Consider the following 27,801-nt stretch of genomic DNA (forward strand, 5'->3'; position numbering starts at 1 on the left):
TGGAGAACACAGAACAAGCATTAGCCTTTTAGATGGGGCTGTTCTCCATTCAGCATAGATTAGTTTTACGAATAGCCCACACAATGAAGTAATGTATAGCCCCTGTCAGGTAAAGCAAGTCACAACTGATCCTTCTGTAGAACTGGCGTCCCACCAGCATGACCAGACTATTTACCTAAGTCTTCCTGCGCACGGATCAGGGACCCCATTCACCAAAAAGCTCCAAGCCCTTTGAAGACCTGCCATTTTGAAGAAATGACTGTGTATTTTGTTCTTTGAACACCACACACATTATTTGCAGGATCTGAAAATGTCTATTACCTACCATTTTGAAGCTTCACCTGCATCAAAGGTGACAGTTTCCCATTTCCCTTCTATGCATGCATACAATGTCAGAACTTACCAACAATACCTGTGCTTTCCTTCCCTCCCACGGCTCTAGGCCAGCGATCTCTGGCTGTGGTATCCACATCATGCCCACTAATTGCCTGCTGCAGGAAAAAAGCTAACATTTCCCAGAAGACAGCTCCAATCAGACATGGTATAAAATAGCAGGCATGTAAGCCACTTCCTCTTTTTTCCTTGTAAGGACAGAAAGGTAGCTAGTGCAAAGAGAAATGGCCACTGAATCCCTGACAAGTTCCATGGACCATTGCAAGCCCAGATACTGCCATTTCTCACTCCTGGAAAGTCAGAAACCCTCAATTTCTAACAGAATGTTACACGCAGAGCACTTTTGCCAGTATTTTGAATCAGTCTAATAATTCATGACATATGTCATTGTATCACATGCACAGAAGCCTTGAAAGGCTTTCCTGTATGGCCTTTTACACAGGTCACGCTGGAGCTCCTCCTGGGTAACTCCACTGCAGCCAGTGGAACCACATCACTAATACTTGGTCCACGGTCCCCAGGAAACCAGGCTTTACAAATGGAAAGTATATGTTAATCCCTCCACAAATTAAGGCTAAGTAGTCAGTGTCATACACCTAACAGATGAAAGTGCAGGCAATACAAAGTTTGCACCGGGCATACCTCACTCCTGACAGCCCCAAGCATGGGATTCCACCGTGTCCCCACACACAAAACTCCCTGCACGCAAGGCAAATACAGTCAGTGCATTCAGTCACGGTAGAGGGGAAAACACTGGCCATAGTGTTTAAGAAACACCGAGGTGAGCTGTAGGAGAGTGACAAGGAACAATAATTGAAGGTCTCACTTGAAAAAAGCATGCAAAGTGTTATATGAAATTTATGTCCCCTAGAAAGATGTTTTAATGTGGCTAGAAATAAAAAGGCCAAAGGCAAGTCTGTGGAAATTTGTACATGGAAATAGACTATCAGTGAAGCCTTTAATCACCGTGACTTTACTTTTCTCAGAATATTCTGGCAGCACAACGAGCTTTCTCAGTTTTAGAAATCAGAAGATGCTTCAGTATTTTCTCTCATATTTTCTCTGATAATAAGCAGATACAGTGTTTATATTACTGTTCATATTGCATATATTTTAAGGGCAGTACTTTCATCACCTTTGAGACACTAATACTACAAGACGCTAAATACTAATACGTTAAGACGGTAATGCTAGCTTAATACAGCTTTATAACACGTCTCTAGAGATATTTACAACTACCCCTTCTAATAAAACAAGAAGGTGAATTAGGGCTGAAGTGGAATAAGGTACCTGTAAGCCTCACCTCCCTTGACCTACCTAAAATCCACATTGATTTGAGTCTTAGCCCGCCTTACATGTACAGAACAAATCACTCAGAAGGCAAAACAGAGTACCATCACTTAGCACCTCCAACATTCAAGCACTTCGGTCGCTCAAACACCAATAATCTCTTTGCTCACACACTGCTAAGGCATTTGAATGAAACTTAAAACTTTACCCTCCTGAAACCTCGGTTATTTAAGAGAACCACTGATGGAATCTCCTAGCTCTTCAAAATCTGATGAAAACCCAAGTGTTCTCTGTAATGATTGTCTACATACAACTTGAGCAATATGCAAAGCGTTCTTAGTGAGTCAAATTCAAGTGAGTGAAGACAGAATTTTTTTTCCTGCATTCTGTTTGCAGGAATGTATTACAGGAAGAAAATAGAAGAAAAAGGGAAAAAAAAAAAAAACAACCACAACACATCCAGATGCACAGAGTTAAACAGCATTTAAACGTTATATCATTTCTACTCATCAGAAGACTCTAAATTGTCAAGAATACTTAAATGTACACTATGTGACCACGTTCTGAAAAAAGATTTAACTATGGGTTATGAAAAACTTCATCCTGAGTCTATGAAAGATTCTCTTAACCTATCACTACTTTAAAAACAGATATAAGAGGAGTATCCACATCTTCCCACCTCTTTTCTACCTAAAGAAAACCTCCTTAACTTGCCAGAAGTTCCCTTACAAGCAGTTCAGTCAGAAAAATCCGTGTTTACATCCAGGATGTGTTCATTCAGTTAGAAAACTGTGTTTACACCAATAATAAATGTGACCCCAAGACACCACAGAACAGATCTTGTTGTAGTCCAGTGTATTTCTCTCTTGAGAAGAGATGAAAACAAACAGCTCAGAGCAGGCGAGTGAAAGTGATCAGAGGTAGCGATTTGAGGTTGGCCAATGTTAAGGAGAGATTCAAGAGGCTAGGACTATTTAATTTAAAAGCAAAAGCACATGGAGATTAGGGATTGGGATTTCCAGCCTGCACAGGGGAAAGGTCACACCAGGATGTGCAGGTTTATCTTCATTCCTCTGCAAAGCCAACAAGCTGCTGCCAGATGATCTGTTCTCTCCCCCTCACAGACTGCCTGTCCTTTTTTTCTTTCCCAAACCTTTTCACAGTACACTCAGCAGCAAACAGACAGCACTGCTCTGTATCACCAGCAAATGCAGACAGCAGATGAAATGTAGCAGTCATAGATTGAAGAAAGCAGAACAGAAGAAAAAGCAGAATTAATGAGGAGAAAAATAAACAAAGCATAGAAAATCTGCTTGGAATGCAAGTGAAAATAGCAATAGACAGGCTCAAGCAACAGCGTCACTGCAGAGAATAAGCCACGGCATAGGAGCAATCAGAGACTACATCTGCACTGGGAAAGCTTGCAGAATAATTCCCACAGTTGCTGTCCACACCAGAATACGTGAACTGTTCTTAAGACTAATATCAGCCTCTATTTTTACTAAGCCTAGTAATGGTAGAAAATTATCCTAGTCACCAGAACTATGACAGCTGAAGTAAAGCATCGTTTTAGTTAAGCTAGCATCAGAAAAAGCGAGAATGCCGGGCAACTTCTCTGCTGGCAAGGCAAGCAAGCTATAATTCAGTAAGTGTTGATTTCTTCCTGATTAACCATGCCCCTAGAAGTCTTGACTTCTGAATGGCTTACTGAGCTCTCACCATTACACACAATACTCATGCAGGTATATTTTGGCTCAGACATTGAACTCCGTGCTCCTATTCCTATTCTCTGTTTGCTCCTTTTTGCCTTTTACTAAAGCAACAAATGTTCCTATCTTCCTCCTTCCTCTGAGGTACCATCATCATTTAAACAAACAATAATTATCAAACTAACTTTGTCCAGTTAATGACTTTATCTCAAACAATGTTGCTAATACTATTTTTGCTGTCACCTTATCCCCATAATTTTGGGTGTAACTCTGAAAACATTAGAAGGACATGCTCATGACACACCACCTGCATTTTTTTATATGCATCTTGCATGCAGGGCACTGAAGGAAAAACCTTCAGGAAGAGTTCAATATATAGTGCAATTCTAGCTACCTTTACCAAATTATGCCTTCTGCATCACTTCTGAGACTATGTTCATTCTATTCAGTGCATGAAAGTGAACAACCTCCATCTTGCATTTGAAATAGCTTGTAAATACTTCTGTGCCTTTGAGGAAACAATAACTGAAGGACAGAACTTGCACAAAGCTGTACAGACAGCAACAGGACTCTGGCATGTCTTCCTCACTGATGAGCTGCAGACAAATCATCAACTGTGATGCTTTCTGCAGGAATTACTGCCTGAAACCAGGCCTTTTCTACAGGTGAGAGATGATTCTCACTATTCATGTGACCTGAAAGATGTCCAGCTCTAGCACGTTAGATCCTGCTGCTTCAACCCCTAGATGGTTCTCTCCTTTGTTACATTTTAAAAGAAATCAAATCTGATTACAGCTGAAATATTAGGAATATAGAGTTGTGGTGTGTGACTATAGTAGATAAAGAACTTAAAGAATGTGCAGTACTGTACTTTTAGCTGATTATCGTTGGCTTATATTTTCTTTTAAGAAGCCAAGAAGATTTGCTTCTTGGAAACTCCCTACCTTTCCCATCTTGATAACAAACTGAAAGACCAATCATTGAAAAGGTTGGATTTCAAAAGAGAACATAGTATACATTTTTATGCAAACTAATATAGATAGTGATGAGAATCATACTGCGCAGATTCAGCTAAAGGAGGTCAAGAAGCGGACAAGTGAGGAAGACTATGGAAGACCACCAGAGGGCTTCTGAAGACCACCAGAGACCTTTGCTGCGCCTGCGTGAAGAGACATATACATATGCTAATGATTTACTGGAAAGTTGATGATTATGTATAACATTTCCCAGAAACTTAATGAATATGTGTAACAGGTGTGTATTTAACTGTATCGTTAGACAAGACAGGTGCACACGATAGGTGGAGCGATCCCCCGTGTGCCCAGCGCTGCAATAAAGGAGTGCCTGCTTCTTAACTTCTCATTGCTGTTAAGGAGTTTTATTCTGGATTTCGGCAACACCTTCTTCCAACACTAGTTTGCAATTCACTGGTCCACAAATACGAGTGAAGTTGCAAGTCCAAAACAAGAGAACATTTTTTCTTTCCCGGCCGTAGGGCCACCCATGCTGCTTGCTCAAACAGCATTATCCCTGTAATGAACTGGTTAACTTTGTTCATGAAATCGCACGTGGGGGTAGAGACATTCCTTGCTTATCTAAAACCACAGTATCCAGTTAAGTACCGATGATTAACGAAAGACGTTCCACCTAACAAACAAATAACGGCGCAAACGCACACACAATGCAGAAGATACCAGCCGCCACCTGAAGGCAGATTACGACCACCTAGCAACTGACGGCACAAACGCACACACAATGCAGAAGATACCAGCCGTCACGTAGACAGAAACTAGAAACTGTATAAATAAAGGGACTCTTCCCCATTTTCGGCGTGAGCCTTTGGCGGAGCACTGTCTCCCCGGCCGCCCAGCGCTGTTTTGCTCTCTTATCGCTTGCTAATAAATTCGATCTTGTCATTTAATAGAAATTGGCTCCTCCAATTTGTCACGAGCGTCTATAACAAACTTGGTGCTGTGACTCGGATCCAGGTTCTTTGGTGTGGACCCTCGCAAGCGGGGAGGCGCCCTATCCCCGGATAGCCCCGTCTTGAGGAGGTGCCGCCACCATACCCTGGACCCACGAACCCCCTTTAAATTACGATAATTGAGCAAAAGAACCTGCAGGACCCCTTAGATTTTGTACACGAAGACCAAACGAAGACCCCAGCAGTGGGTGAGTATATAAATTGTGAGCCGTTTGGTTGGGGTGGTTATCCCAAGGTGCGACTGTGTGAGAGGTCTCTCTGAGATCACGCGAGTGCGGACCCTCCAGTAGTGCAGTTCTCGTAGCCCGCGAGGGAGCGAGTCACGACCGAGGGGAAGTGTGTGTGTGTGGATAAAGGCACCTCGGAAGATGGGGCAGAGGAAAAGCAAGCCCTCTGGACCCTTGGGGATGGGGAAGAAAGATAAGTTACCAGACATACCCCCAGATAGTCCCCTAGGCCTGATGATAAGATATTGGAACAGTTCCCCAAGGAGAAAGAATAAGTCTAAGGAAAAGATGATTAATTATTGTATGGCGATTTGGGGTGGGAAACCCCTCAGCAATCCTCATGTATTCTGGCCCGTGTTCGGGTCCTCTGAGGATTGGGTGTGTCAACAATTAAATATATGGGTAAACAATAGGAGACCACCAGCCGGCCCAGAGGAGAGCAAATATGCTGCCTTATGGATTCCCCAATCTTGGGAACCTTCATTCCTCTTTGCCTTAAGGGAAAAAAGACCGGAAAAACCCCGAAAGGATGATGAGGACCCCCTTTGGCCCCCTCCCTATGCCCCTCAGGCCCCTCCACCTCAGGACCCACCCCAAGGCCAGGGAATAGCCCAGGCCCAGGAGGGGTCAGATTCGGAACCTGATTCTCCGACCCCAACACCCCCTCCCAGAAAGTCTGCAGGTAATAGAATAAGGCGAGGAGAGGAGAGATTGTTTCCTCTTCGGGAAATGTTAGTGCCTGGTGGGGATGGACGGGGGGACCGGGAACGGGGTATGTGGCAGTTCCCCTTAATACGGGGGATGTAAGGGAATTTAAGAAGGAAATGGGGAGTTTGTTAGATGATCCCCTGGGGGTAGCCGAGAGGCTGGATCAATTCTTAGGACCGAATTTGTACACGTGGGATGAATTACAGTCTATCCTGAGCATACTATTTACCGTGGAAGAGAGGGACATGATTAGAAGGGCTGGAATGAGAGTGTGGGATCAGCAACATCAAGCTGGCCCGGCTGCGGATCAGAAATGGCCTTTAAACCAGCCAGACTGGAATAACCAGGATCCAGCTCATAGGAATAATATGTCAGATCTGAGAACAATTATAATTCAGGGGATACGAGAATCTGTTCCCCGAGGTCAGAATATTAATAAAGCCTTTAGTGAACAACAGAAGAAAGATGAAACCCCGACAGAATGGCTTGAAAGGCTAAGAAAAAGTTTCCAGTTGTACTCTGGGGTGGACCCTGCTACCCCTGTGGGACAGGCGTTTCTGAAAACTCAGTTTGTGGCAAAATCTTGGGGAGATATTAGGAAAAAGTTAGAGAAAATTGAGGACTGGCAGGAGCGGGGGCTGGATGAATTACTTAGAGAGGCTCAGAAGGTGTATGTGAGGCGAGAAGAGGAAACTGAAAAGCGGCAGACTAGGCTACTGGGTGCTGCGGTAAGAAAAGGACAGAAAGGTGTGATAAGGTGTGATAGGTCTGGTGGGGGAGATAAGGAAAGAATTGAGAGGAGAGGAGATAAAGCCGTGGAATGTTTCTATTGCGGGAAAAAAGGACACATGAAGAGAGAATGTAGAAAAAGGATTCAGGATGAGAAAGTGTTCCGGGAGGATTAGCGGGGTCAGGGGCTCTATGTGCTGAGGACCCCTGGTAAGAAAGAGCCCTTGATAACTTTAAAAGTGGGTCCTCAGCGCCAGGAGGTGACCTTTCTTGTGGATACCGGAGCCGAAAGGTCTACTGTACAATCATTACCTCCAGGATGTAAAATATCCGGGGATAAAGTTAATGTAATTGGAGCAAAAGGGGAACCATTTAGGGTCCCCGTTATAAAAGATGTGGCGGTGGAATCAAGTTGCCGATATGGAATTGGAACACTGTTGTTAGTACCTGAAGCAGAATACAACTTATTAGGTAGGGATTTAATCGTAAAGATGGGGATTCGGGTGGACGTGGAAAAGGAAGAGTTAAAAATCAGGCTTTGTCCCCTTACAGAGGTGGACGAGAAGCAAATTAACCCCGAAGTGTGGTATACTCCCGAAACAGTTGGAAAACTGGATATTGAACCGTTTGAGGTGGTTATTAAGAACCCCGAGATTCCAGTGAGAATTAAACAATATCCCTTATCTAATGAGGGGAGAAGGGGACTAAAACCTGAGATCGAGAGACTATTGGGAAAAGGGTTACTTGAACCCTGCATGTCCCCTTTTAATACCCCGATTTTACCGGTAAAGAAATCCGATGGCAGCTATCGGTTGGTGCATGACCTAAGGGAAATCAATAAACGAACTGTCAGCTGGTTCCCGGTAGTGGCAAACCCACACACCCTGTTGAGTCAATTGGGGCCCGAGAATCAACGGTATAGTGTAACAGATCTTAAGGATGCATTCTGGTCATGCCCTCTAAAGGAGGAATGTAGGGATTATTTTGCCTTCGAGTGGGAAGACCCAGACACTCATAGGAGACAGCAGTTAAGGTGGACTGTACTTCCCCAAGGGTTTACGGAATCCCCAAACTTATTTGGACAAGCCCTAGAAAGGATTCTACGGGAATACCGGCTGCAAGATGGGGTCGTGCTAGTACAGTATGTGGATGACTTATTGTTGGCAGGAGAAAATCAAGAGGCAGTCAGAAAAGAAAGCATACGGTTGTTAAATTTTTTTGAGCCTTCAAGGCCTCAAAATATCACGGTCGAAACTACAGTTTGTGGAAGAGGAGGTAAAATATTTAGGACACTGGATAAGCAAGGGGACTAAGAAGTTAGACGCCGAACGAGTAAATGGAATTTTATCACTGAAAGCCCCGAGGAATAAACGACAGATTAGACAATTGTTGGGGCTATTTGGGTATTGTAGGCAGTGGATTGAGAACTTTAGTGCGAAAGTGCGATTTTTGTATCAAAAGTTAACTATGGATGGATTGCTTAAATGGACCCAAGAGGACGAGGAGAGATTAGAGAGTCTTAAAGCTGATCTAGTTAACGCCCCTGTCTTGAGTTTGCCTGATGTGAAGAGACCCTTTTATTTATTTGTGGCCACTGAGGAGGGGACAGCATACGGGGTTTTGACCCAGGAGTGGGCAGGGAAAAAGAAACCCGTAGGGTATATTTCCAAATTATTAGACCCCGTCAGTAGAGGGTGGCCCACCTGTATACAGCCAGTCGTTGCTGTAGCCCTGATCGTGGAAGAAGTGAATAAGGTAACATTTGGAAGTGAATTAAGGGTGTTCTCTCCCCATAATATTCGAGGGGTTCTCCAACAAAAGGCTGAAAAATGGATCACCGATGCCAGGCTTTTTAAGATATGAGGGGATCCTAATCCATTCCCCTAAATTGGAGATCGGAACAACAAGCTTGCAGAACCCGGCACAGTTTTTGTATGGGGGTCCTGAAGAGGAGCTAACACATAATTGCCTCCAAACCATTGAAGAACAAACGAAAATAAGGCCAGATCTAGAAGAAGTAGAATTGGGAGAGGGAGAGAAGTTATTTGCTGATGGATCATCTCGAGTAATAGCAGGAAAAAGAAAGTCAGGGTATGCAATTGTAGATGGGGAAAGCCTAAAAGTAAAGGAATCTGGGCCTCTCAGCCCTAGTTGGTCAGCGCAGGCCTGCGAGTTGTACGCAATATTTAGGGCATTGGAACTTTTAAAGGGCAAAAAGAGAATGGTATATACCGATTCGAAATATGCATATGGAGTAGTACACACGTTTGGAAAAATTTGGAAGGAACGGGGACTTATTAATTCCCAAGGAAAGGGTTTAATCCATGAGGAGCTAATTGTTAAAATCCTACGGGCACTTAGGGGGCCCGAGAGGATTGCGGTAGTACATGTTAGGGGACATCAAAGGGGAACATCTCCTGAAATTCGGGGGAATAACCTGGCTGACCAAGAGGCCAAGACAGCAGCATTGCTGACTATAACGGTCACCCCACTGGCAAACGAAAAATCGTCAAAAATCCTAAACCCACAATTTAGTAAACCAGAAATGTACAAATTAAAGGAGATGGGAGTAATAGAAAAAGGGGGTAATTGGGAATTACCTGATGGGAGGCAAGTATTACCAAAAGCATTAACATGGAAAATAATGAAGAGCATGCACTTAAAGACCCATTGGGATGTTCGAGCATTAGTTGATCAGTTTGCAATTAAATATATGTGTATTGGAGTTTATAATGTGGCTAAGGGAATTGTACAGGGATGTTTGACGTGTCAGAAAATTAATAAGCAACGTCTTAGAGAACAAGTACCAGGAGGACGGGAGTTAGCACACCGACCATTTGCTAAGATACAGATTGACTTTACTGATCTCCCCAAAGTGGGACGGTACAAACACCTACTGGTATTAGTGGACCCCCTCACCCATTATGTAGAAGCATTCCCTACTGCTAGGGCCACTGCCAATACAGTAGTGAAAGTACTTTTAGAACATATTATACCCCGATATGGGAATATTGAAACTATTGACTCAGATCGAGGCCCCCGTTTTGTTTCCAAGGTGATAAGAGAAGCTCTGGCCCCCTTTGGAATTAAATGGGAATTCCATACCCCCTGGCATCCCCAAAGCTCTGGCAAGGTAGAACGGATGAATGGTGAAATTAAGAAACAGTTGACTAAATTAATGATAGAAACCAAAATGTCATGGGTAAAGTGTTTACCAATTGCTTTGTTATACATTCGAACTCAGCCCTGGACAGATACAGGAATTTCCCCATTTGAAATGTTGTATGGCATGCCTTATGATATGGAGTGTCCAGCCGACTACCCCACTTTAGATGAAGAGAATATTAACCTATATATAATTCAGCTAATGAAAAGAAGGGAAAAATTGTGGAAGAAAGGGATGGTAGTACAGAGACCACCCCTAGATATATCCATACATTCGGTAAAGCCAGGTGATATGGTATTGATCAGAGCCTGGAAAGAATCCTCTCTCATTCCTAGGTGGGAGGGGCCCTTTCTTGTTTTACTTACCACAGAAACTGCTATCCGGACTGCAGAACGAGGATGGACGCATGCCTCGCGAATTAAAGGACCTTTACCCAGAGATCAGTGGGAAATAGCAAAGACTTCAGAGGACTTGAAACTAGTGATAAGGAAGAAAAGGAGCTGCACGAGTGAATGAATCCTTTTGGAAGAACGGTAAAACCTAATTTATATCAGTAGTTCCAGGTATCACCTGGAGATGATCTACAGGTGGTGAATTTTGCTCCTTGGTGTATAAAACGGATACCTCATCAAACCGGCGGAGCTGGTATATACAAACTAGCAGGAACCCCTCGGTACTTACCTTTTTGTTGTGAAGTAGAGACTAAAATCCCTACGACATCGGAGTATCTTGACGGGATTTCGTGTTTAAAGCATCATAACCACAACCATTGGAGTTGGGTGTTTCGTAACTGTGTAAAGTGCGGTGAGAAATGGTATTGTAGTCCCAGTAGGAGACATTATTATTGTATGGAATGTCGAGAGCATCAATTCCCCAATAGGAACCAGTTGGACAAAATAGACATCGGGAAATTACTTTGTGGGAGGGAATTATTAGTGCCTGAAACCTGGGAAGTATATGAGAAAGATTGGTCCAGAACTATAAAACAGTGTGCTATTAGATTTACGTGGAAACAAACTAAACGTGCCACTAAGACGGCTTCTGCTCTTAAATAAAAAATTGTACAGGGAATGCTGGTGGACACACTGTAAGAACAGCCACCCGTCTAGGGACGGCGGTGCACAGTGTACCCAAAGGAGAAGGGGACCAAAATACAGCCTTCTCAAAGGGTGGGGGAGTAACTGCGGGAAGTCCCTAACAAACCCAGAGCTCCTATAACCCTGAATCCTACGAGTGTCTTGTCATTTCCCAGGCAATATAAAATATCCTGCCCGAGTTCCCGAGGAGGAACTAAGCCCCGTAAGGGCTTTGTAAGTGGAAAACACGCCCCTGAGAAGTACTACTGCTGCCGAGAAGATGAAAAACCTCGCTGCTCCAGGCACCGGAGTAGGCGGAGTAGGCGAAGTAGGCAGAGGCGTACGGAAAAGGGAGCGTGAGTACACTGTGAGATCATCGGCAGGTAATAGCGGGGAACAGACACTTCGAGGGGAAGGATGGACTCTGGGAGTCCGGCTGGGCATATTCTGGCAGAGAGAAAATCAAGAATTGACGTTGACACCTGTTGGTACTCCTCGGGGAACCCCACCAGCAATCCGTGTCTGGATGATATTATTATGGTATCTACCTATGGTATGTGGGAACATCCACCATCAACCCTTCAAATGGTCTTTAATACAACCAGATCGATCAAAGGTATTGCAAACTGTTACTACCCCTGGATCTCCGTCCTTTAATGTGACAATATGCAGTATGCTAGGGCATGTGTCTCCCTATTCCTGTGGTAAAGAGAAGTTAGGGATTAAACCAGCCATTTATATGTGCCCCCTTTCGAACCCAGGCCATTCATATTGCAATTACCCTGGGCACTATTATTGTGCATATTGGGGTTGTGAGACTATAGCTACTGGATGGAGAGTTGGGAATCCTGATTTATTTTTAGACGTAAAATGGAGTCCACAAGGATGTAAACTTCCCTCTTATGCTCATGACGGGGAACCATTAGGAGGAAAATACAAATCGAATTGTACCAGCTTGCATATGACTATCAGACAGCCTGAGAATTCAGGATGGTTGCATGGGAAGATGTGGGGAATAAGAATATGGGAACCAGGGATGGATCGAGGAGGGTTCATCCAAATAAGAAAAGAAAATCCCTTCCCACGTACTTCAGATGTCGGACCAAATCTGGTCCTGGTAGAGGAAGGTGGAAGTAACAGTATTGTACATACTGTTACAATCTCTCCTAACATCAACGTCACTGAAAATAGCATCCCGGGCGTATCAGTAAAAATCAAACCCTCGACTCTTGCACCCGAAGTCAGCGTCAGCCCATTGTGGAATATGCTTCAAGCCAGTTATCAGGTACTGAATACCACCTACCCTAATATAACTGAACATTGTTGGTTATGTTACGACATTCAGCCACCCTTTTATGAAGCTATTGGGGTGGACAGTAGATTTAAGAAAGCCAACGGAACAAATCCAGCTCAGTGCTTGTGGAATAAGGAATCTGAACGTAAGCAAGGGATAACAATGTCCCAAGTATCGGGAAAAGGAAAGTGTGTAGGAAATGTCCCAAAAGACAAACGACACCTATGTAACACAACTCGCAAATCAGGAGAAATAACAGCTGAATGGTTAATTCCTGCAGATAATACTAAGTGGATTTGTTCCCAAACTGGGGTTACACCTTGTATATCCCTAAAGGTCTTTAATTGGACAACTGAATATTGTATACAAGTAGCTGTGATACCTAGGCTTATTTACCATCCCGAAGATTTCGTTTATGACTATCAAACTACTCAGGCCCATCATATACAAAAGCGTGAGCCCTTTACAGCCCTCACGGTGGCAACACTCCTGGCAGTCGGAGCTGCTGGAGCTGGTACAGGAATAACCTCCCTCGTACAACAAAATCAAAAATTTCAATCTTTAAGGGTAGCAGTCGATGAAGATTTAGCCAGGATAGAAAAGGCCATGACAGCCCTGGAACAGTCTGTTAGGTCTTTATCAGAAGTAGTATTACAAAACAGACGGGGCTTAGACCTAATGTTCATGCAACAGGGGGGGTTATGTGCAGCCCTACGGGAGGAGTGTTGTGTATATGTTGACCATACTGGGGTAGTTAGAGATACCATGGCCAAGCTACGAGAGGGGTTAGAAAAATGAAAAAAAGCCCAGGAATCACAACAGAGCTGGCATGAGTCTATGTTTAACTATTCACCCTGGTTAACCACCCTATTGTCGACTATTGCAGGACCTCTTATTTTATTAATCTTATTTTTTACTTTTGGGCCATGCATTTTCAATAGGTTAATCGCTATTGTTAAAGGACGCTTAGAAACTGCACACTTAATGCTGCTACGGAAGCAATACGAACAAATCGGGGACGGAGGAATTACTCCTATCGTCGGGTGGGCAAAAAGAAGCATTGGATCGATTTAATGAACAAAATCAGGATAAAATAGAAAAGGGGGGATTGTAATGAACTGGTTAACTTTGTTCATGAAATCTGCACGTGGGGGTAGAGACATTCCTTGCTTATCTAAGACCACAGTATCCAGTTAAGTACCGATGATTAACGAAAGACGTTCCACCTAACAAACAAATAACGGCGCAAACGCACACACAATGCAGAAGATACCAGCCGCCACCTGAAGGCAGATTACGACCACCTAGCAACTGACGGCACAAACGCACACACAATGCAGAAGATACCAGCCGTCACGTAGACAGAAACTAGAAACTGTATAAATAAAGGGACTCTTCCCCATTTTCGGCGCGAGCCTTTGGCGGAGCACTGTCTCCCCGGCCGCCCAGCGCTGTTTTGCTCTCTTATCGCTTGCTAATAAATTCGATCTTGTCATTTAATAGAAATTGGCTCCTCCAATTTGTCACGAGCGTCTATAACAATCCCCTGCATAAAAAAGCACTTACATAGCTTTGAATTTGCCCTGACAGAAACGGTTAGTAGAGGCTAAGGGCCCAGAGAAGCCCAACAGTTGATGTATGTTGCCAGCTACCTGAACTCATCTAGATGATGTTAACGCAAACAGATGCCTGGCTCTTTTTCTTCCTATGAAGTATGCCTTTCGTTCTGCAACTAGGGCCTCCAAAAACCATGTACACGTTCGATACCGCAAGTTTTACCCACCTAACGAGTAATACGTTTCTCAGTATTCACTTCAGTAACTCCTTAAGTGCTGCACTGTTTGCTCACGAACTCGAGGCCGTAACGTAAAGTTTCCACCAGTGGAGCGCTACCCTCTCGAAAAGCTACGTGTGCCTTCTCCACGGCGTATCTACCCGGGAGATAAAAAAAAAAAAAAAACCCACGCGGCAGAGGCCCGGAGAAGGCTGTTCAGAGGTGGTGTTGGCCGGCCACCTCCCGCCTCTCGTCAGGAGCCGGTGCAGCGCCTGAGCGACAGCACCCGCCGCCCCCGGCCCGGGGCGGCCTCCCCCGCACCAGCACCGAGCGGGGCCAGAAGCTTCCCGCCGGCACCGGGGCCGCAAGAGCCCGCCTGGAGAAAGCCGCTGGTTTCAAGCCCTTCCCGCGGCTGAGCAGCGTCAGGCGGTCCCCGGCCCGCACACCCGCCCCGCGGCCCCGGCGGCGGCCCCGGCCTCTCGTCGGGCCGCCCCTCCCCCGCCCGCCGCCGGCCCCGCGGCCACCTGCACACCGCCCGCAGCTCGGCCGCCGTCTCCGCCGCGCAGCCCAGCTCCGCCGCCGCCGCGCAGCCCAGCTCCGCCGCCTCCGCCGCCAGCGAGAAGTCGGGTGGCCCCAGCTGCTGCCGCCAGCAGCGGCCGAGGGCACCCACGCGGAAGACGCGGGTGTACAGCTCCGCCGCCTCGTAGTCGGGCGCGGCCGCGGGCCCCGCCGCCTCCACCGCCGCCATGGCTGCCGGGCCCGCGCGCGGCCCGCTGGGGCCTGTAGTCCGCCGCGACGACCGTGACCGGCCGCCGCCAAAAGGCGTCACACGGTCGCCTCAGACGCCGCGGCCCTGGGGGCGGGCGCGGGGAGCGGCGGGGCCCTCCCGCGGCGGCTCTCGGCCGGGAGGGAGGTTGCCGGCAGGCAGGCAGGCCGCTTTCCCGCCCGCCGCTGGCTGGAGCGGTGTCGGTGCCTGCCGGGCGATCTGAGGGGGAGGCGGGACGGGAAGGCTGCCGCCCCAGCAGACGGCGCGGCCGGCGTCCCGGGGGCGAGGGGAGGGACGGGGCGCTGGGGGCGGGTGCCGGGCCTGGCAGGCCGCGGGCAGCCTCGCCGGGCAGAAGGGCGGCGAAGCGAGGGCGGGGGGGACGGCGAGCGGCTGTAGAGCTCCTCCGGCGTCGCCGGGAGGTGCCTGGCAGCGTTCGTTAAAAAAAAAAAAAATCCTAAAAAAAAAGAAATTTCTCAAGTCATTAAAAATGCACCGTGTCCGTGGCTTTACAGCGGTACAAAGCCTTTCATCGTGCTTTAGTGAAAAACTGCATTTTCTCCTAAAAAAAGTGAAAACTTAATGCTCGTCAACCGTTTCTTCTGTAGCACTAGGGTGTTTAATAATACAGTGAACATACATCCCCTGGCCACCACCTCTCTTTCTAGCCCTGTGGGATTAGTGGTGCGCTCCAGTTGCTCCCGGAGTGATTGTTTCAGGGAATATACAAATAATGCTACAGTGGATGATTGCAGAATATTCTCATTTTTCAGCACCTGGGAATGCCCTGCTGGAACAGTGTGACAAAGGTGCTATGAGCACAACCTGTTAAGAAAGAGGCAGAAGTAATTCTGGATTGAGCTAACCTGATACACCTGTTGTGCATACCAGTTGAACCACAGCCTTCTCACTCGCTTCAAGCCCAAATACCCTGTTACTTACCTGAAAATAATACTTGACGAGAAGGTGTGTTAGCAGGTGGTTTGTTCAAGCAGTGGGTGAAGACAAGACCGGAAAAAGTTCACAAAAGGAGACCGGTTCTTTGCAAGCTGTGTGGAAGGGGGAGGATGCCAAGAGTAGAAGGTCACAACATTTGCCTGCCTCTTTCACAAAGGAAAGTAATTGGCGGGGAGGGGGTAAGAATGTAATAGCACAATCCCATGATATAAGAGCGTATTTTGCTTTGTTCAGCAATGATAGCGTGGTCTGAAGCCCTTATACCTCCCCCCAGTTATATTTAGACTTGCACTGCATTTCATGGCTGAATTCTTTATTAGCTGTCACTCACCTCTGCCTCTTAATTGCAGTTATTCCTCATAATGGAAGTTTTGCTAAGCTTCAGATTACTTTTCATGTAGTTATTGACAGTCTCTGTTTCCTTCTCCAGCTACACCCTCTGCTTTCTTCATCCGTCACCTTTGCACATCATGACACTCCCCAGCTCTGGAAGAAGCTCCTGATTAAGGGCTGTTGCCCTCGCTACCTGTTGTATCCTCCCTGAAACCTGCTAGTTGTTCCAGGAGGCATTCTCATTCCAGTTTCCGAAACCATGCCTGCCTTTTTATGTGTTTGTTGTTATCCCCTATGCTCTGTTTATGTCATGAACATACGTTTTCCCTCTGTGTACTTGCAGCATTACCTGAAATTTGAAAATACCCCATCACTTATCTGATGTGGCCACGTCTAGGGTGGAAGCAACAGGGCTGTATCGATCTAATTGCAGCGTTGACATGAACATGTAAGAGAACTTTTGGTCAAGAGTAGCAGGATTAAACGCTACTCTTCCAGAAAACGATCAGAGATTTTTAGTGTTTGGAGAGAGGAAATAAGATACTGGCTTCAAAAACCTCCTTTGGAAAACCAAACACGCCAAACTGTGGAAATCAGTGAGCTGGAATTTTTGTAAGACCACGTGAAAACATCACAGAATTCCCCAGTGCAAGGGCGGTCACTGCCAACCACAGTGCTATGACAGAGGGGAGCGTGGTTTGTAAGGGGCTAGAGACTACTGTGCTGTAATTATTCATGCTTCTTGGAATAATCCCCTTGGGCTGTTCACTTAGATATATGAAATTTCCTCACTGCCTCTCTTCCTTCTCCCCATGACAGGTTTGATTTTGGAGTTTTTCTGTATTAGTTAAAAAAAGCCAATGTGAAGTATGTAAACCTCAAGAAGGAAGACTGGATAAGTAGAAGTTCAAGGAGCAGCAAAGTTGAAAATACCAAAGCTGATAATTTTTAACCATGAGAGGATAATACGTTTTCTGTTTCACTTCCAAACTTCAATACTAAGAAGTCATATACTTATAAAGCAACTCCGCTCAATCCAAATCCTCTTAAGAACAAAGAGAGCTATTTATTTTTATAGCTTGGAATTAATCTGCGCTTTATATACTAGACACAAAGCACACGGGCATTTCAAGGTTTCCAAGAGGTACTTACTTTTCTCTGCTGGAGAGACTTTAATAATTCAACAGTAAAGCAATGAAGGATATATGAAGAACTTGAGCAGTGTAAACCAGGCAAGTATTAAGCTGAATTCTTTAAGACAAGAAGTGCTGAAATCCAAAGAGCGTTGAAAGACCATTGGAGTTGGAGGAGAAGTGGAGATAGGGCAAAAGATGACTGGAAAACAAGCTAATAAAAGCACCCTACATACAAGAGGAATAAAGAGAAATTGTAACTAACATGCTACTGAGGTAATCAGGTAGCCTGTATTTTGTAGTACTGTGGTATCCTGTAAGCTTAAGAGACTGATTTTCAGTGCTCACAGGTGCACAACTCCAGCTAAAGTCAGTAAACACTGTGGATACACAACCATTCTGAAAAGCTGGTCCTAAATGGTCCAGGAAGTCTGAGGCAAAGACATTAATTAAACCCTTTAGTTCCAGGCTAGTCTTTCACCACAAGAAACTCCCTTCATTCCCTTCTCGATTCACACAGCCTCAGAAATACATAAATATGTGTCAAGTTAATCACATTCCATGGCAGTATTGAATAGTACTTGCTCTAACAGATACAGGCTTAATATAATGACATGCTAATGTTTATGAAAGGGTAGTTTTATGGCTTAATCATAAATCAGATTTTATGCAATTCTCAGCCCTGGCTCACATCACTAAATTTAGAAAAGTAATTTAAAGTACCCTGGGCTTTCACTTCAACCCAGAAAAATCACCATGATCATCACTTATGCTCCAATAAGAGTGTCATGACACTAACAAAATTAGTGTTTGTAGGTAGTTTGAAAAAACTTTGGAGCATCAGTATTGAGGATTATTTTTGTTTGATATTTTAGAATTGGCTCCATCCTTGTTCATCACCTCAGTCTTGAGCTCTGCGGTACCTTTGTACCTTGGCAGACAAGGAACTTTGTCACTGTTTTTTACGTACTGTCTCAGCACAGCAATTACAGAGATACAGAAAGGTTCCAGGGTTATAATTTCAGGAGATGGGGCTTCAACAGCTGTCAGTTTTTTCTTTGCCATGCCCTGTACTGCAGACCTTTGTTCTGAGGATGCAGCTGTCTTCTGGACAGCAGCACCCAAAGCACTGATCAAAACCCAGTTGAAAGTACTCCGTCAGTCCTTCTCGAGGAGCATTTTTTAACTTGGCCTAAGCTCAGCCATAGCGTTTATAGTATGATCTCACACAGGGTTGCATCGGTATAGCCAGCCTGGTGTTCACCAAGAATAGGAATGAATGGGAAAGCCTAGCAATGTCTTGCCTGCCATTGTTTCCAAAATTCCCATGCAAATGAACAGTGCTCTGGGGGTGTGACAATCTCTGCATCAAAGAGTCTCAGAGGCAGCCACTAGCATCTTTCACTATTACACCTGAACAGGAATGATCCATTCCTGAAATGTAGCTATAGGTGGGACAAAAAGTAACTTACATTACTTTTACAATAAAGTAAAATATTAATACACATTAATACATTCATAAAGGCTCTGCACAGATCTTTATGTCTAAACAGATCGCATAAAAACAGCTGCAGGCAATTTGAAAGCTGTGTAACTAAAATATGATGCTGTCTAAAGACAGACGTTAAACTGATTTTTGCATCTCTCCCCAAAAGTGAGAGCACTTCCCCAGGATAGCATGTTGTTTTGCCTGGGTAGAGCATGTTGTTTCACTCTCACCCAAGATACACAGAAATAATTGGGGAAAAAAAAAAAAAAGGAAGGAAAGAAGGAAACATCTGTGGTTGGTAACTTCTGAACTACTTCATGGGTGAATATTGCTTTTACATAACCCGAGTGAGAGTCAGATGAATGCAGGATGCTTTCATCTCATGAATGTTGAGCAGTCAGAATGATTTCCCTGAAGAGTCTACCTCTAATGCTTGTCCTTGCTTGCCATTAAAACAGCTGAAAGTGGAAGAGGAAGACAAGCTTAAGATGATGACAGGGATGCATACAATCCAAAACCAGACCAAACAAAGGTCTAGTCTTTAGGCCTTAAATGTTGCTGACTCAAGTCATTCTGATGTTTACAGCTGAATTTGGGTGTATTACTGGAAAAAGGAACAAGCAAAGTTAGACACAAAGCAGCAGTAGTATCACAGAGTGGACACCATCTACAATTGTGGAGTATGTTACGTGTTATTTTCAGTCATGAGCAAGCACAGACATAAATAAAATTTTGGTCAGGAACTCAAGCTGCTGCAGTTGTACCAAACTTCTACTCCAGCAGTAATTTCCTAGCATTCTCATTTCAAAGCTGGTTTGTACAGTGAAGCACTTCAACAATACAAAAATGCAAACCATGAATGTTGTTTTCACTTGCAGCTTCTTTGGAAGTTCATCATAAATATAATTATTGGATTTGGGCATGCACTAGATCATGTTTGCTTTTTGTTACGAGTTGGAAAGGAATGCTTCAGGAGATCACATGTGGACTTGAAACTCCATTGGTGAAATTCCCAGCTAGAAAACATGCCATGTCTGTGATATTTGTAGGACAAGGAATTCTATTAATTGAAGATGCTTTTGCATATTACCTACACACCAGAAAACCTTCTGGTTTTATTCCCTAGTGCCTAAGAGTCAAAGCCTCTTCAGATACACTATTAATTTTCATTTTGTGAAAATTGACTTTTTGTGAAACTAATGGAGTTTTCAGATTTAGTTGTGAAGGAATGTCACGGGCAATGGAGGAAAAGCATTGTAGACAACAGAAGAGAATGTTCTATAAATTGCTTCTTGCATCAGCAATGACTCACTAATCAAGAGCTTTGCAGGATTTCAGGCTTCCAGAGTGTGATTACAAATCAATTTTTCTTGCATCAGAGAAACATCTCTTCCAAGCCTTAAGTTCTGCTGCTACTCCTGATCATTCCTGATGGGCACCTGGACTACTTCCCAGCAGCACGTACTCATTTCACATGCAGTTGCAAAAGCACTAGTCCATTTCCTTAACTGTCCTTCTGATAAAGGCAGTCCTAAAAGAGACATACAGCTGCACCATTTCCATTTTAATGGAAAGGTGGCAAGGTGACAAAGTTGAGAGGCAATGACAGATTGTTTTTAAATCCTAATAAATTTATGGAATGGAAAATTATTATTGCAATGAAAAACATGGACCTTATTATTATAAATACTTCTAGTTTGATTCTAACTTGATTTTTCCTTGTATGTTTCATCCATGTATTAAGTAATAGAGTGAACCTTGCCATCGACCTTTGTGAAGTCACGCTTTTTATGAATTCCTATTAAATCATTTTTGCTAATACCCTTGAGTGGTCCAAACCACTCATTTTGTGACAAATTGGCATAGAATTATTTATACAGAGACTGAAGATGCACAAGGGTAAGAGAGAAACATACAAAGGAAAATCGAGTTAGAATTAATTTTTCATTATTCGCACAGAGATAGGGATGTAAAAAGGTAGGGGAGACCCTCACATGCAGTCATGAGGTTCAGAGAAGACCCCCTTGCTTTCTAAACTCCTGTGGGAGCTTAAGTGTGGCTGGATCCACTTCTAGTCCCAGATTTGGTCAACAGTTTATGTCTAAAGGAATTATGAGTGTAGCAGCAGTCTGAAGTTCGTTTACAGTTTGAGGTGAATCATAGGATTTAGAAAAGGCAGTATTTGTACTATACTTGCTAAAGGATACCCAGGTTAATTCACACACATGCGTGCAAACAGAGTAAGAGAGAGAGATATGTAAGCAAAGGTATACCTGTTAAATATTCCCCTCAAGTTCAGTGAAAATATTCACATCAAATGTCTCGGCACTTTTCTCAATGGGTGAAGGGTTGAGCCTCAAGGAGCGAAGGGTATCAGCCCAGGTCCTGTTGTCAGCTTTCAGTGACAGTCCTCCAATTTTCACAAACTGGAGAATTTGCGAGCTCTGAGAGGCGTCCCCCTGAGACGGAGATGCTGGTTGCAGCTGGACCCGCTGCGGTCCAGGAGAGCTCAAAGGGCCTTGCTTACGACCACTGTTTGTAGGTTCTTGAGATGATTGGCTTTAGTCATCAGCAAATTATTATTATTAAGTCATCAGCAAATTCCTGAGATCGTAGAGTGGCCCAGGAGGAGCAGGGGGGAATGCACCACCACAGGTCCCCATCTTACCCTGTGTACCATCTCCATAGATTACCCCTAGCAACAATTTTTGTGCTACTTTAAGGGCTTTCTGTTATACCAAGTGATGCTTGGTTGAAAGCTAGCTGTTGCCATTATCTTGAGAAAACAAGCAATGTATGTTCACTTGCGCCAGGGTGAGTGCCAGAAACTGTCCATATACATTCATTCTCCTCCCACTCATTGTCAGTGAACAGAGTACTTACTAGACAGCCTTTTGGTCGCAAGTGCCTACATCTGGCAAAAAAGCAGTGTGAGAATTTTTCAGTGTGCTTTGCAGAGGAGCACTTTTGATTCCTCCTATGTGCCTGGTGGTCTCTTACAGCAAAATTGTTTCTGAAGTGGATAAATGTTGCATTTCCTTTCCATAAGTGTTATTCATTGAGGCATCATGAGTGAGGAGACTAGATAACAAAGCTGACTGGAAGAATTGTGCTTCAGGAGGGTTCAGGTAAGAGCACCTTTTGTGTATAGGTAGACTCCTGCTTAGTAAACTCCACTGAGGTTGTCAGTCTCTCCAGTTATGTCAGTGACAGGCCTCCCAGCTATCAATTTGAGGGCAAGCCAGTTTGTCTGCACACGGATCTATCGCCTTGAGTCCTGAAGGGACATCAAGAGAAAGGTGTTTCGGGCCTCTTAGGCTGTTTTCTGTGCTGCATGGTCTTTGTCCCTTATATCCAGATCAGCAAGTCTAATTTGTCCTGAGTAGCTCAATGAGTAGTCTGTGAGAGTTGATTCTGAAGGGCTAAAGCTCATGTTCTGCTTTGGAAGAACCTTCTTCTTCAGTTAAGCTGTGGAATTTCTTGCGTAAAACGTTTTGGATGCGGAAGGTTTATACTGATTAAAGAGAAGTCCAGACAAATTGATAGAAGAGTAATCTGGTAAGGATTTTTATATACATGCTCAAGAAATTCTTGAGCTGCAAAATAATGGAACTGGGTAAAGGAGTATACATTCTTGCCATGTTCTTACATTCTTTGCACGCCTGCGTTTTTTGACAGTGGCAGAGCCAGGATACAAGGCTGAATGGATACTGTGGCCATTTTTGTGTTCTTACTGTACTCAGCTCACTGCTCTTTTATTTTTTAAGAGAAGAAGGTGCAGAAAAGTCCCACCCTCACCAAGCACATTCCATTATCATTAGTACTCCCCAGGTCAGACTGCATGGATTAATTGGCTTATGAATCTTTTCAAGAAATGTTTCCTGGAGCATCTAAAAGATGGAGATAATAGCAGGATATTTTTTCTGAGTTTTGGGAAGTTTATTTTTGACAGTGGCTAATTTGTCTGTTGGGCAAATCTTAAAATAATTTATTCTGTTGATACAATTTATACCTTAATAGGTATGACGGAGTCTTCCATCCTATATAGCATCCAAAGCTCTAACAAGTTACCTTTAAGCAGTGCTGTCCGCAAGTCAGCTACTTCCTATCTCACTAGTAAACGGTGCATAAAATCAGAGGGCTTGGAAAGTTAAAAAAAAAAACCAACCAAACCCACTCATCTTCAGAAAAGGCAGGGATAGCACAGATTGCAATGCTAGCAATAGGCAAATAACATTCTACTGTATACTGCTTTTTCATCTGGCACAGAGTAACCCTAATCTTTTGAGGTTTTTGCAAAGACCTTTAAGTTAAAGGTGAGTGCTGTGAAGAGTGAAATGATGTTGATGGGGCAGGGAGCACACCAATCTCCACCATAACGTTCTGCTGAGAACATCTGTCCTCTGATCCTGGGTATAGACAGCTGAACTGCTCAGTGGGCCTTTTCGGTATTCTGTACTATCCAGACAATCACAGACAGAAAAATCTCAGCTGTGAGTGATGATTCTCAATGGATCTGCATAGCTTCCAGTTCTAGTGTCATTGCATGGAACCAAGAGCATGTGATTTTCCATGCCAATTATTGGGGGTTTTTTTACACAAATTCGTTAAAAATAACGCTGAGTGGTTTTTTACACTTTGTGTTTGAAAAAGTCTTAAAAAACTCTGCAGTTTTGTTCAGCTACCACTGTGTATAGCTTTATCTATGGCTTTCTCTGGAATTCTAAGTTAAATCCAGCATTCCAGTCATCATCTTCATATCTTGCTATGGTCAAAGTTACTAGAGAGATTACCTCACTTCATCGCCTTATGGTATGGCATGAAAGCTACATACCACTTCATTAGTAAAAACACCAACTGTGTGAGGCAGATAGACTGTTCATGCTGCCAAGCAAATTAATTTGCAACTTGCCTCTCCAGAATAGTATAAAAGCAAACCTTGATGTCTTCAGAACAAAATATATGAATATATGGTAACCTCCTTCAATATAGGCTTCCCACTCATAGCCAACAGAATAATCTCCCATCTACTAAATAAAGCCCAGCTGTTAGTGACAAGACTGACAATAATCACACACATTTCTTATTGTGTAGATGTAATTCAGGGAGGTACACTACCATTAGAAACTGGAAGCTATTCCTCTAAAAAAATCTGTTGAATTCCAGTGATGATAATTACTAGCGATTATTCACCAATTGCTAATGTGGTCTAGATTTAGACATTCCAAAATAGGGACAGCCTGGCAGTTTTTCGCATGGGTGCATGTTCAGGCTAAATTTTTAATTTTTAGCTTCTAACAATAACTCTTGGTAAGGAAAAAGCTAGTATTCAGTAGCTGAAATCTGTACTCCTTAAGCTTCATACAGTTTTAGGCTTACTTTACAGCCATATAATAATTCAACTTGAAAATAAATTGAAGTCTAGAAGGCAGAGGAGGAAGTGTTGACTAAAGCCTGTTAAAATAAAGGATGTCAGATGCAAGATGATTTCATCTTTCTGGTAGAAGAGATTTAGACTGGGTCAAAGGAAAAAGAGAAGTTGTTATAATTCATTTGCACCCTGAAAGCTATGCAGCATGAGATTTGTTGGAAGAAATCACATCTTTTGTGAGACCAGATGGTACAGCTGGAAAACGATGACAAGATTTCAAGCACACAGAGCATTCATTAACTGATAACACAGATGTAGCAAACTCACAGCTAACTACAGAACAATACGGCATGTGTGAGTAAATAGATCTCTCAAAGCTTTTTGAAAAAGTCTGCTTAATCCTGACCTCTATAGTCCTCTCTTTAGGGGGTTCAGGCACTCATCTAAATCTTATAAATGGAGTTTCCAGTACTGAAAGAAATAAGCATTTACTGGAAACCTGAAATGGCAGTCCATGTGAACCATTTGAAAACTGATTTTTTTTCTTGTGGGTTTTGTTGCTGCTGTTGTTGCATTCTTTTCATCTGGAACAGAGCTGATCTTACTGTTTGACCAGATCAGCAGTAGTGTCAATGAAAGGGAGAGAGGAGGAATGCATGAGGAGGGGCACTGCAGTTTTAGATCACTCTTAGGCCTCAAGAACATAGCAAAGAATTCAAGGAGAGCATCCCCTGTGCCCCTCTTTTCACTGATCACGTAGGTAAGGTTTGTGGGTGTGAGAGAAAATTCTGAACATTTAAATGCTGGGTTGAAAAGTTGTTTCAATTTCTTACAAATGGCATTTTGTGAACTTAATGTGATGCTTAAATTCATGAGATTTTCTATAACTAATACAATTTAAGTAGTATCTATTAATGTTGTGCTAATAAAACTGCATTCTGCTAAATGGACACTTTCAGCTGATCTGAATTCTTTGAGAATTACTGTATATAACTGGACACTCTGATTAAGCAGAACCGCATGAAGAGGAGCATGGTTGCAGATGGTTTGTGCCCTCAGAGAATGACTCTGATTTGGTCCTTAAAATACTGTTCTCCCTGGCTGCATTTGTGTTTCTTTTCTGTGGCTCCCAGGATGTCTGCTGTCCGCATTCCCAGTGGCAACGTGCCCTCTGTACAGCAGCTGGCTGAGCCTGGCTCTGTGTCACATGGGACTTCTTAACTGATGATGCTTTCACATCATCCCCTGAGCCATGGACCAATCCAGCAATACGCGGGGAAGGAACAACTAAACCACCACCGTCTGGTCAACCGCTTCCCTGTACTGTCCTTTGTTTCCCATTATGGAACAGAACAGCTTTGCGCTGCAGAAACCTCAGGTGATGGCTCCTTTTTGTTGCCAGTGCATGGGCTGACTCCTACAAAGTAAATGAATTGGTACTATCATCTCAGCTGTCCTAGAGGTTTATGGTATGGGGACACAGGTTTAAGTACTACTGCTGCTCCCTAGGAGACAAGACTCCTTTTGGTCACTAATAGCTACTAACACTATTGCTGTGGTTTGACTGATGCAGGGAGACTGGGGATAGAAGACAGTCACTGTGATTCTCCTCACCTCCCACCCCACAGCTCCCAGTGAGAGGAATAGGTAGTTATAAGCTAAAACTGATCTGGAGATAAGCCCATTGACCTTTGTAGGTTGGGCCATCTGTACACAGACCTATTATAGGCAGATGATAGCATATATATGTATTTTAGGTAATTATATGGTCTCACAGGTTTATGCAAATAACTATGAGAGTACCAATCCTAATGACACCCTGCTGATGCAAGCCAGTCTTTTTATCCCATATTATAGGACTATGGCATGGAAAGACCAGGTAGCCAGCACATGGTCATCCAGTCAGCATGTACCAGGGAGGCAATAGAACTAGTTACTCAAGCTCCAGACTAGTTTTCTAACTTCTGACTTGTCCTTCCTATCCATCTATGTCTTTGCATGTGGCTGCATCCCAGTGCTCTATCTTATTTTCCATGATTGGTTACCTTGCACAGTGGCTCAAGCAGACATAAAATCTTGTTACCACATGTGCCATGACATTGAATTTCCTATTCTATCTTTACAAGAAAATTTTGAAACCTAAATCTGCAGCCCTTATTTGCTCTCAGTAAAGAAAACATGATCAGACACACCATTCTTAAGCTTCAACTCGATGCATCTACAATGTATTTTAATTCAAAACTGTCTAATCCAAAAGATTTTATTTTAAGGACTACAAATATATGCCTGTCTGCTGAGTAATCATTGCTTCAGCAGGAAACAGACAGCCCTCAAATATATGCGTGGCTTCTCGGCATGACCTATTGTGGCTCACAGCCATCTGTGTTTACAGTAAGAGATCGCCCACATGCATTAGTCTGTAAACAGTATCAAAACCCAAAGCTTTTCATTTTTTCTCTTTCACTCTCCATCTATTGCAGTCTCAGGGTGCCTCCATCTAGGTATAAGTGTCTGCGCAGATTTTTTTTTTTTGAGATCTAAGCAATGTAGCAGTTCTCTGAGCTAGTGCTTCAAAGATGCCTTTGCGTTATTAGTAGTTGAAAAGATTATTAGATTATTGTTGTCAGTAGTAAGGGAGCATTTATTAGCTGTCTGGTCCTCTAGCAGTGGTTGCATATTCAGATAACCAGTGCATATTCAATAACCAGTCAAAATGTAAATGAGAAAATGCCAAACCCATGAACTTCTCCAGTGCGTGGGGGATGTTGAGGGCACCTCAGTTTGGCGTTTGGGAACTCTCCATTTCTCCATGTTAGCTGATTTCAGGCTGTCAGCAAACTCTTTCTGACCAGTGCTGGAGCCAGGAATAGCCACAAAAACTATTTTGCAACCCAATTATATTTCTGCTAGACTATATATATATTTGGGAATGTGATTATGCAGAAAGACTTAAAACTCAAGGTTTCCCATAAATGTCATTGGCAAAGAATGGAATTCAGATTAAATTAGGACTTGATATTTTTTACCAGATGTTATTAAAGAGCACACTCACATTTCAGGTAACAAACAGGAACACATCTGTGGAGCATGTAAAACACAGCTGTTCTTACCACTTTATGATCTCCACGACAACAAAATCCTCATGTGCATATCTCTGTTCATAAAAATACATGGTTCCCGCATCTAACAAAGGTAAACTGGCTCAGCATGGAAGGAAGTTCCCTGGTTGTTGTAAAGATGAAGAAATCCAAGCATACCCTTGCATCATAGAATTAAAGGCCGCTTGCAGCTTCTAAAACAGTCTTGGGATTGTCCTGCGCTCCTAGTGACCGCACAACCACTCCCACTGCCAGAAGGGCAAGAATGTGAATTGCTGCTGCCATGGAAGAAGCCAAGGCATTTGGT

At 43.7% G+C, this 27,801-nt stretch overlaps 1 protein-coding gene across 1 annotated transcript in view; it reads right to left on the reverse strand.

The window, feature by feature from the left end:
• SNAPC3 (small nuclear RNA activating complex polypeptide 3) overlaps positions 1-15,229 on the reverse strand; it is a 38,546-nt gene extending 23,317 nt beyond the window's left edge. Inside the window, exon 1 of the mRNA XM_052778812.1 lies at positions 14,875-15,229. Within this exon, the coding sequence (XP_052634772.1) occupies positions 14,875-15,098 (224 nt within the window). The 5' untranslated portion in view covers positions 15,099-15,229. The remainder of the gene's footprint in view (positions 1-14,874) is intronic.
• Between the last annotated feature and the right edge of the window lie 12,572 nt (positions 15,230-27,801).

This window comes from Harpia harpyja, chromosome Z (genome assembly GCF_026419915.1).
Source record: "Harpia harpyja isolate bHarHar1 chromosome Z, bHarHar1 primary haplotype, whole genome shotgun sequence".
NCBI classification, from domain to species: domain Eukaryota; kingdom Metazoa; phylum Chordata; class Aves; order Accipitriformes; family Accipitridae; genus Harpia; species Harpia harpyja.